Genomic DNA, 11,174 nt, shown 5'->3' on the forward strand with positions numbered 1-11,174 from the left:
CTCAGGGTGGGCAAACAAAGAAACACACACAGCCCAACACGCGGCTCAGGGTGGGCAAACAAAGAAACACACACAGCTCAGGGTGGGCAAACAAAGAAACACACTCAGCTCAGGATGGGCAAGGAGAGAAACACACACAGCCCAACATGCGGCTCAGGGTGGGCAAGGAGAGAAAAACAATTCTTATCTGTAAGATAAAAACCTGCTCCAGTGGCAAAGAGCAACAGATAAGTTTGCACAAGGGTGAGGGCTGGTTCCTGCCCCTGATGCTGTCCTTCTGCAGCTCTTGTTTTAGGGACACGTGCCTTAGGGGAGACCAAATGTTCTGCAGGGTTGATAGAGGATGTAAAAATTAAATCTAATCAAGCAAAACATGATAACCTCAACAAGCTGACAGCAAGAAATAACACCCTTTATCTGTTTCTGTACGTAGATAATATATCTATCTATCTATACACAAGTGAGGCACAGGGGGTAAAGTACTCGGTGTGTTGTTTAATGAATCATTTATGTCTTTGCTGAATATCCAAAATGCATTTCCATACAGATACTGCATCCAGCAGTATCACTCAGTGAGCTTTCTGATCATTCCAACAGGCATCAGCAGGAAGGACGGGCTGATACAGCAGAGACAAACTAATGCACAACGGGGTTCCCTCTCACAGTGTAACTTCTTGGAGGCATTGAAATATTCACAAAATCAATTGCCATTAACTAGAAGCTCCCTACTCCCTTCTACTCCTCAAGAAAAAAAATTGTGCTCAGTCTAGCTGAGAATTCCAGGGTTAAAAAAAAATGGAAGGATATTACCACTAGAAAAACAGTAAGAAATGACTTATTGTTCTTGTTTCAGAATACTATTGCATAATCAGCATTTGGAAAAGCTTACAGGGGTTGAAGTAATTTCCATGGCCATGTCAAAGTCTTTAGAACTCAGAAAGTCTCGAGACAGTCTGATCCTGACAAGTCCCACCAATCTACTCTTCTCTCTTTCCCTGACACAGCAATCTCAGCTTCAGTTTTGCAGACAGCCAGTCTCTACCTTCCACAGCTCTCTCTCCCTCTCTAGGCAGCCTGGATTCATGCAGGATTGAGGCATCTTGCACTCTGCTGTCCAAGGCAGAAAGGGAAGGGTAGAATAACCCAGCCCCACTGCTCAGGAAGTGCCCTGAGCAGAGACAGGGCAAATGTCAGAGACTGGCAGACTTGTCGCCTTTCTTGACCACTTCAGACATCTCAGACCAGCCACCAAAAGCTCTCATCTGATTTCTTACCAGTTTTAATTTACACATTAATAGCTGCAAGATTCCTGAAGGGCACTATGACTCCAGTGGGGAAAAAAAAGCAAAACAAAAGAGGTTGAGGATGGGCTTGTGCAAACAGGAACAGTTTTGTGAAGGGAACAAAATGCTACTTTCTCAGGAGTCTGCCCCAAAGCATGGAATTAACACGATATCTGTACCTCCCAGTCAGCTCCCACCAAGGTTTATTTTTAGATGCTCTTTCAGACTCTGCAGAGGGATATTTCTCAGGTGATGTGGCTCAGCCCCAGCTCTCAGTGTCCCAGGAAAGGGCCAGGGCTAGGACAGAGAGGCTAACGCTTCCTGTGGTTAGTGGATTCAGAGTTAACTTTTGCAAACTTTCAGGTCAGTCCCTCTCCCTGCTAAAGCTCTGCCTGGGCTCAGCAGTGCCGGCAGCCCCTCGTGTGCCCAGGGCAGCACTGGCAGTGAGGACAGAGCCGGGCTGGCCGGAGCAGCGGGGCAGGAGCTGCTGCCTGCCCCGCCGCCCCGCCCTGGCTGTGTCAGGACACAGGTCGGACAGACAGACAGACAGGACACAGACCCACCTTGTTGGTGCGCGGGTTGAGCATGAGTGGCTTGCCCTTCTCCTTGGTGTGCAGGCTGCGCCGCGCCATCGCGCAGGGCGCCGCGGCCGCGCGCAGTCGGGACAGCATCCTCCTCCTCCTCCTCCTCCTCCGGAGCACCTGGCGGGGCAAAGGCAGCACTCAGGAACCCACAGAGACCCCGAAACAGCCACTGTGGGCACAGGCAGCACTCAGGAACCCACAGAGCCAGCAGAGCCCCCGACACACCCACTGTGGGCACAGGCAGCACTCAGGCACCCACAGAGCCCCTGAAACACCCACTGTGGGCACAGGCAGCACTCAGGCACCCAGAGAGCCCCTGAAACACCCACTGTGGGCACAGGCAGCACTCAGGAACCCACAGAGCCCCTGAAACACCCACTGTGGGCACAGGCAGCACTCAGGAACCCACAGAGCCAGCAGAGCCCCCGACACACCCACTGTGGGCACAGGCAGCACTCAGGAACCCACAGAGCCCCTGAAACACCCACTGTGGGCACAGGCAGCACTCAGGAACCCACAGAGCCCCTGAAACACCCACTGTGGGCAAAGGCAGCACTCAGGAACCCACAGAGCCCCTGAAACACCCACTGTGGGCACAGGCAGCACTCAGGCACCCACAGAGCCCCTGAAACACCCACTGTGGGCAAAGGCAGCACTCAGGAACCCACAGAGCCCCTGAAACACCCACTGTGGGCAAAGGCAGCACTCAGGCACCCAGAGAGCCCCTGAAACACCCACTGTGGGCAAAGGCAGCACTCAGGCACCCACAGAGCCCCCGAAACACCCACTGTGGGCACAGGCAGCACTCAGGAACCCAGAGAGCCCCTGAAACACCCACTGTGGGCACAGGCAGCACTCAGGAACCCACAGAGTCCCTGAAACACCCACTGTGGGCACAGGCAGCACTCAGGAACCCACAGAGCCCCCGAAACACCCACTGTGAGCACAGGCAGCACTCAGGAACCCACGGAGCCCCTGAAACACCCACTGTGGGCACAGGCAGCACTCAGGAACCCACGGAGCCCCTGAAACACCCACTGTGAGCACAGGCAGCACTCAGGAACCCACGGAGCCCCTGAAACACCCACTGTGGGCACAGGCAGCACTCAGGAACCCACAGAGCCCCTGAAACACCCACTGTGGGCACAGGCAGCACTCAGGAACCCACAGAGCCAGCAGAGCCCCTGAAACACCCACTGTGAGCACAGGCAGCACTCAGGAACCCACGGAGCCCCTGAAACACCCACTGTGTGCACAGGCAGCACTCAGGAACCCACGGAGCCCCTGAAACACCCACTGTGTGCAAAGGCAGCACTCAGGAACCCACGGAGCCAGCAGAGCCCCTGAAACACCCACTGTGGGCACAGGCAGCACTCAGGAACCCACAGAGCCCCCGAAACACCCACTGTGAGCACAGGCAGCACTCAGGAACCCACGGAGCCCCTGAAACACCCACTGTGTGCACAGGCAGCACTCAGGAACCCACGGAGCCCCTGAAACACCCACTGTGTGCAAAGGCAGCACTCAGGAACCCACGGAGCCCCTGAAACACCCACTGTGTGCAAAGGCAGCACTCAGGAACCCACGGAGCCAGCAGAGCCCCTGAAACACCCACTGTGGGCACAGGCAGCACTCAGGAACCCACGGAGCCAGCAGAGCCCCCGACACACCCACTGTGGGCACAGGCAGCACTCAGGAACCCACGGAGCCCCTGAAACACCCACTGTGGGCACAGGCAGCACTCAGGAACCCACAGAGCCAGCAGAGCCCCTGAAACACCCACTGTGGGCACAGGCAGCACTCAGGCACCCAGAGAGCCCCTGAAACACCCACTGTGGGCACAGGCAGCACTCAGGAACCCACAGAGCCCCTGAAACACCCACTGTGGGCACAGGCAGCACTCAGGAACCCACGGAGCCAGCAGAGCCCCTGAAACACCCACTGTGTGCTCCTGGTGCCACAGAGAAGCACCTGCAGCGTGAGACCCCTTCTAACACCAGGAAGCAACAGCCCAAATCCGCCCTGCGGCAGCCAGGAGGAGGGAAAGGAAGGAAGGGCTCGCTCGGAGTGCCGAGAGCACAGAGTGGAGGGAACGCAGGGATCCTGCCGGCAGAGCAGAAACGCCAGCAGGGACTTCTGCTGTCCCTGGTGACCCGTGGAACCGGCACTGGTGCAATTGGCGGCCAGGACAGCACAGCCTGGGCAGGTGCAGCCACAAAATCCCCACTGAGATCCTCCTGAGCTCTCCAACAACAAAATCTCCTGGCCTGGACAACAGGAGATTCTCCGCTGGCCTGGAGAGAAGCTGTGTCTGTCAGCATACTGAAACCCTGCTACAACAAAATGTGGAATTAAAATGGCCAAAAACTCCACTGATCTGTGGATTCCAGGCTCAGACTTTTACACTTCCAAACTTTAAAAATAGTTAAAAAAAAACTTTATTTTCAGAGTCTATATCCTTTAAAGTAAAGGATGCTCCCCTAAAAAAAATTAAAAATTGTTAATATAACTCAAGTTCTAATCCTGACAGGTGTTAGCAACTCCTGGACTCATTTTACTCCATTACTGATCACAAGCTCTTTGGAGAAGAAATTACCATTTACCACACTCTCGTATAAGGCAGGTCCAGCAGGGAACGCGCAGTGGGGATCTCTGGAATCCCAAAGATTGTTTCACTGAGCCAGAGAGACAACGGGAAGCAGGGCAGGACCTCACCAGGACCAGGGTCTGTGTGGTGACACAGGGAGGGGACACGCCAGCCAGGCCAGCAGGGGACCAGGAGAGGGGACCCGACACCCCCCGGCCCAGCTCCACGCTCACAGCCCAGACAGGCAGGGACAGGGAAGCAGGGCATGAGATATTTTTAAGGAATGAAATGATGCACGGCTTGCATTTTTAATTTCTTCCAGATGGGAGACAAAATTGAATTAAGGAACAAAACTTCATTATCTTAAATATCGCCTGAATACTTTAGAAGACCTGCTCTAATCAAATTTGCACATAATCAGCTTTTAAGATGGCAGACTGGTCTTACAAGTTACAATCTGAGGATTTTCTTGAATATCTTTCCAAGCATTAAAAAAACATGCAAACATTTAACATTTTTCATCATCAGTTATGCCCGAGTTTCTCTTCTGCCAACTACAAAGCGTAGAGGGAAGCTGCTCTGCATCCGGACGCAGCCCTTCCCCTCAACCTTCACTTGTTTGTTGAGGCCTGTGAATGACAGAAGTTCCACTCAAACCCCCTGTGCTGATTTTGTTTTGGGGTAAAGACCATAAATTTGCTGCGTGGAGTGGGACAGGAGGCAGGGGAGGGAGCCTTGCCAGCAGCACCAACAAATGCGGCCTCGAACGTGCTCGTTCCTCCCCAAACCTGCTGGTGGTGGAGCGAGCGCTCGGGAAATCAGGATCAGACTCGGGAAATTAATCCTGTGCTGCAAAACACATGAATTCCGTGCTGCCTTTAGCATCACCAGGTTCAGTTTTAGCTGGTTTTAGTTTTTTAGTTCTGGTTGCTCACTCGCCATCCCCCCAGGGCTGCAGGTCCATCTCCCCTTTTTGGCAGGGGAGCCCAGAAAGGGTCTGTGACTCCAGTGTCACAGAAAAACCCCAACCCAGAGTCCCATCGGCCTGGGGCCACCGTGGCGTCAACCTGCCACCAGCAAACACCTCAAACAAGCAGTTAAAAAGTAGGACAAGCACCACACCCTACCAAACTCTAATTAAATTTAAATTACTTTGGTGCAATTAATGAGCATTAAGAACCAAACAAGATTGTGGCCCAGATTCACCTGAACTTGATCAATTAACTCTAATCAACGAGGCAGAGGGGGAAAGGCTTTTCAGAGGTGATACAAATCTTGTTTTCCTCCTGACGTGTGAGAGAGGAGACTTGCTCCTCTCCGAGGTGTTACACCAGCACCTAAAATTATTCTCTTGATGGAGGTATCTCAGATTCATAAAAGGGGAGAATCAAGTTTCATTTTCCACTGAGCCCTCTGTTTAGATCCAAGCGATATGATCCCAGTTAATTTATATCCACCACAAAACCTGACTGGCCACTCAGCCCCGAGCTCTCCCGCCCCTGCTCTTCCCATTGTTCCCTGTTTGTTTCCTCTCCCATTCTGCACGTTTCCCTCAACTCCTTTTGTCACAGACTTTTGAATGTGGTTTAGCAAGGGCTTGCCTCCCAAACACACCCTGCCCTGACCCCACGAAGCAGGAAATCCTCTCCCATGCCGCTCCATATTGCTCCGCAGGGCTGCCAGCAGCTCTGCCGCAGGGCCGTGGCCCTCTGTGACCCAGCCCAGCTCTGCTGGCACCCGTGGGCAAGGACAAAGGGACACGAAGCCTCACGCTCTGCGGCTCGCATCTGCTGGGGAGCCCCAGGAACAGGTCTGGGGAAAGGTCCCCAAAAGGGCCCCAGGCCACCTCCTGGTTTCAAGGAGATGGAAGGGCTGGACTGTGCTGCTGTCTGGGGAGGCTTTAACATGGTTGGTGATGGGTTTGTAGGAGAGAGGCCAGGCCTGAGAGGGTGGTAGTAAAACCATAAAAAAAGGAGAGATCATTTTGGCAGTAGAGGCTGACAGAGAATCCCAGAGTGGTTTGGGTGGGAAGAGACCTCAAAGCTCATCCAGTCTCACCCGTGCCATGGGCAGGGACACCTTCCACTGTCCCAGGCTGCTCCAAGCCCCATCCAGCCTGGCCTGGGACACTGCCAGGGATCCAGGGGCAGCCACAGCTGCTCTGGGCACCCTGGGCCAGGGCCTGCCCACCCTCCCAGCCAGCAATTCCTAATTGCCAAGAGCCCAAAATCTGTGCCTGCCCTCTGGCAGTGGGAGCCATTGCCTGGGTGCTGTCCCTGCAGGCCTTGTCCCCAGTCCCTGTGCAGCTCTGCTGGAGCCCCTGGAGGCCCTGGCAGGGGCTCTGAGGTGTCCCTGGAGCTTCTCTTGTGCAGCTCAACAGCCCCAGCTGTGCCAGGCTGGCTCCAGAGCAGAGGGGCTCCAGCCCTGGCAGCAGCTCCGTGGGGGAGGGATGAGAACTGGGGGAAAGAGCAGCACCTGCCACGCTGTGAAAACACACGGAGAGGACTGAGGCTGGGTAATGTCCTGTGAGGAGGAATTAGGAGGAAAACAGCAGAATTGAATGAGGAATAAATTCCTGCCCAAACCTGTGTCAGCATAACCAGGATCTCTGCTCGCCCTTCAGTGCCTGGCAATGGTGAGAGCTACACAAGACTGTGGAGCACCTCCAGACTGAGCCCAGCACAGCTGGGAATTTTTGAGTTGCTGTGTCACAAATTAAGGGGATTAAATCCTTCAGCACACAGAGGACAGCTCCCTGCTGTGCCTTATCAGGAGGCATCTGCCCAGGTCAAACTAATTACCAATATGCACAAGCGCCCTTATCTGGGAGCAAATGTTCTCCTGCTCCAATTATGGATTTGTTAAATGGCAAAACTTACTTTTAAGGGAAAGGTTCGTCACGCTCTTAAAAGGCAGAATTAGGCTGGCCAGAGAGTCGGGAAGCTGAGAGCCAATTAAAGCGAGGCCAGCTTCAATTAGTGCCCGGGCTGCCTGACCCGTGGGTCTGCCCTCAGTGCCAAGGGGCGCCTGTCTCTGCACAGCAGCTCCTGCTGCGTGACTCTGCAGCCTGCCTTCAGTTCGAGGGCTCGGGAAACACAAATGCATCTCCAGCGCTCCTGAAATCCTGTGCCAGTGGTTTCTTCCAGCCTGTCTTTCGTGCACAGAAACTGACCTGTGTTGAGGAGCTTTTCTCTATTGACAAGCTGAAATCATTAATTCAAGGCCACGGAGGCCCCACAGGATTTCCAATCTTTAAGGGCTCAACCATTTCTAAGCCAACAGACATTGTCTCCTATGGGAGACAGGTCTGGAGTGGATGCACCATGCACTCTATTTTCTTTTCTTTTTTTTTTTTTTTTTCATTAATAAACAGCCCAGCCTGGCCCACCCAAGCATGACACAAACCAGGCACGCTCTAGCCGGCTTCATCACTTCAGCAATGATAAAGCAGTCTAAAATTATTACACGAGGTGAGCACGGGCTGTAAGCGTGTCTCCCCACGAGACTTGCACTAAAGAGAGCAGCTCTCCCTGCACCCACCACCCTTCAGCAGGACAAGGAGACACTTTTGTTCCAGAACAGGGGCATCCCAGGAGGGAGGAGCACGCGGTTCTGCACAGCAGCTCGGCCTCCCTGAGCTGCCCAGATGCTACTGCTGAGCAAAGCCAGCAGGAAACGGCGGCGGCAAAGCTGCTCCAGGCTCCCTCCAGCAAAGTCCTGGGCCACCACTTTAGAGGACATTTCTAAGGCACCTTGAGATCTGCAGATTAAAAGGAACAGTCAGGGGCAGAAATTACTAATTAAGTGTTTGGCAGAGGCAGGCAGGTTATTTTGGAAGCAGATCTTTAGCATATTGGAATTGCTTTTCTTCCCTTTTATCGGCCAGTTCAACAGGAAGAAAAGTTAGGTGTGGAGAGCACTCAGGCAGAGTAAGCAAGCTCACCGCTCCAGGCTGGAAACATTCACTAAACAAAGCACACTCAGGTGAACTTGGATGGAAATGATTTCAGAACTTTCCTAAAAAGAGTATTTGTCAATTACTGTAATTTACAGTACTATCAGACTTCTTGCAGCACGAGCAGAAAGCAGGGCTGAATTGTTTGGTATTGGGGTCTTGGTGGGTAGCAGCTCCTTCCAGACAACATCAGAGAGCTGTATTTTTATACATTTACTGACCTAAATATTCTGATTCTTAAGCACCAGAAAGTCCATTATCTTTTACTGTGGAAACTGCAGCAGCAGTATTTTTGGCCAGGTCTGACAAGGTGTATTGAAATTCTTGATTTATTTTAATTTGTGTAACTAGGAGGGCTACTGGTGGTAATGGTAAGGACAAAGACCTCACGCTAAAAGCCCTCAGAAATACTCCAGGAACAGCAGAAAGGTACTCATGCTCTGTTCTGGAGAGCTGGCACGCCACTCTGCTGGAGCTGCTCGACTCAGAAACACTGATTTATTTTTTTGGATACAGGTTGAGGGGTGGACAAGGATGTTCCCAACAACTGCTGCATTTACAAATGGGAGCTCTTCGTGGGAAAGCAGCTCAGCCCAGAGCACAGAGAAGCCGAGCTGCTGGTGGCTCAGCGCAGGTGAAGTGTACATCTGCCAACCTCTTACAAACCTCAGCGTGTGCTGGCTTTAAAAAGAAATACCCCACCTAAACTACAGAAGAACCTGAGAACCTATCCATGCACCACGGGCTACCAGTGCTGCTCCAGCTGCAGGGAAGGTGCTGGCACCACTCGTAAAGATGAGCGTTCAATTAGTGCTCACTCAACCACGGCGTGCTACCACGCAACTCTGACAGCCTCTACCTTAGTTTGCGGGGCAAAAAGCTCCAAATCTTGCCTGCACTCAAGCTGCTGACTCACAAGCCACCGCACAGGATTATCAGAACTTCCCTCCTGTGACTGTAACACACAGTTTCTTCTAAAATACAGGCTCGGGTTAAATTTCTACAGATGTTATAGCCTCTAATAAGGCATTAGACACTGCTGGCTGCACACAGACGGGCCACCTGCAGAGCTGCACATTCTGCCCAGCTCTTTCATTTGTCCATATGTAAATTACAGGTACATAGAAAACCTCCCTTTGATGTTTACTACTTCTTGGAATTACCAACACAAACACACCAAATAACCGACATTTGGTGGTTTTGATCTTGCTTGGCTGCAAGACTGTCCTTTTTCACCGACCCTTTATCAATGTGCTGTAAGTTTGGTTTGGTTTTTCTCCTGTTAATTATGAGATTCTTGCCATGACACAACACCCCGGGTTGCTCAGACAACACCCGTTAGTCAGTATTTTTTAGCGGAGCCAGCGACGGCGGCGTGTCAGCCACGGCCGCCCGGCTGAAGGAGCAGCCAGGAGGCCAAACCCAAACAGCAACTCCGGAGTGCCGGGCGGCGCTTCCTGCTCCAAGGCCGCGTCAGCTGCTCCGCTCCTTCCCAACTTTCACTCTCCGGGGCCGCGGGGAAGTTGAGGGCAGGTCGGGCCCGGCGCGGGGGGGCGGCAGGAGCGGCTGGGCCCGCTGGGTGGGCGCTCCCCGCGGCCTCGGGCAGCTCCCGGCGGGCGGGCTGGCAGCTCCATTTGTCACCGTCCTGACAGGGGTAAACACGCACGGGCGCAGCCGGGGCTGCTTCCCCCCGGCTCCTCGCGGGCACCTCCGCACCTGCCGCAGGGCCCGGCGCTGCCTCCGCCGCAGGCCGAGCCGCGGGGCCTCGCACCGCCGTGCTGCTGCTTCGGCACTACCCCCCGCGGGGCCGGGCCGGGGACACGGAGCATCCCGGGCGGGCTACATCCCCTCCCCGCGCCCGGGCGGCCTCCAGCCCCTCAGAACGCCCCGTAGACACGGGTTTATAAAGAGAGAGAGAGGCCTGTGGTGCGCCGCCGCAGTTGTATAATTGTTACCAGAACGGGATCTACCTCCTCCTGCGGCTGCTGCCCGCTGAGCGATGCCGGCCGAGGACCTGTTCCTACTGAGCGAGAACAGCGCCCGCCCGCCGGAGCTGCGTCGACCGCAGAACCCGCCACTGAATGGAGCCTACACCGAGGCGCCGGGGAGGGACACCCCGGGAGGCGGGTGTTGGCCGTGACTGACAATTCATGCAACCAATAGAAGGGAAGGAAGCTGGCCGGCGGCCGTGGCGTTTGGCCAATGAACGTTTTATCCCGCCTCCGCAGAGGGGAAAGGGGGACAGGCACGGCGGGGTGGGATCTGTCACAGGTTAATTGGACTGGCCAGACAGCCAATCAGCGAGGAGGGGCGGGCCGAGGGGCGGGACTGGGGATGGGAGTGTGACGGAACTGGGAACGTGAGGGGAACGTGAGGGGACAGGAATGGGAATGGGGAACGGAGAACGCGAGGGGACGGGAATGGCAATGGGGAACGGGGAACGTGAGGGGACGGGAATGGCAATGGGAATGGGGAACGTGAGGGGACAGGATTGGAAATGGGGAACGGGGAACGTGAGGGGACGGGAATGGCAATGGGAATGGGGAACAGGGAACGTGAGAGGACAGGATTGGCAATGGGGAATGGGGAACGTGAGAGGACGGGAATGGCAATGGGAATGGGGAACGTGAGGGGACAGGATTGGCAATGGGGAATGTGAGGGGACGGGAATGGCAATGCGGAACTGGGAATGTGAGGGGATGGCAATGGCAATGGGGAATGAGGAACATGAGGGGACAGGAATGGCAATGGCAATGGGGAATGGG

At 54.3% G+C, this 11,174-nt stretch overlaps 1 protein-coding gene across 1 annotated transcript in view; it reads right to left on the bottom strand.

Annotated features, from left to right (window-relative positions):
* Positions 1–10,462, bottom strand: part of ME2 (malic enzyme 2) — a 40,514-nt gene extending 30,052 nt beyond the window's left edge. Inside the window, exons 1-2 of the mRNA XM_036403316.2 lie at positions 10,380–10,462; positions 1,847–1,984 (exon numbers count right to left, since the gene is read on the bottom strand). Of these exons, the coding sequence (XP_036259209.1) occupies positions 1,847–1,954 (108 nt within the window). The 5' untranslated portion in view covers positions 1,955–1,984; positions 10,380–10,462. The remainder of the gene's footprint in view (positions 1–1,846; positions 1,985–10,379) is intronic.
* Positions 10,463–11,174: the final 712 nt, after the last annotated feature.

This window comes from Molothrus ater, chromosome Z (genome assembly GCF_012460135.2).
Source record: "Molothrus ater isolate BHLD 08-10-18 breed brown headed cowbird chromosome Z, BPBGC_Mater_1.1, whole genome shotgun sequence".
Classification (NCBI taxonomy): domain Eukaryota; kingdom Metazoa; phylum Chordata; class Aves; order Passeriformes; family Icteridae; genus Molothrus; species Molothrus ater.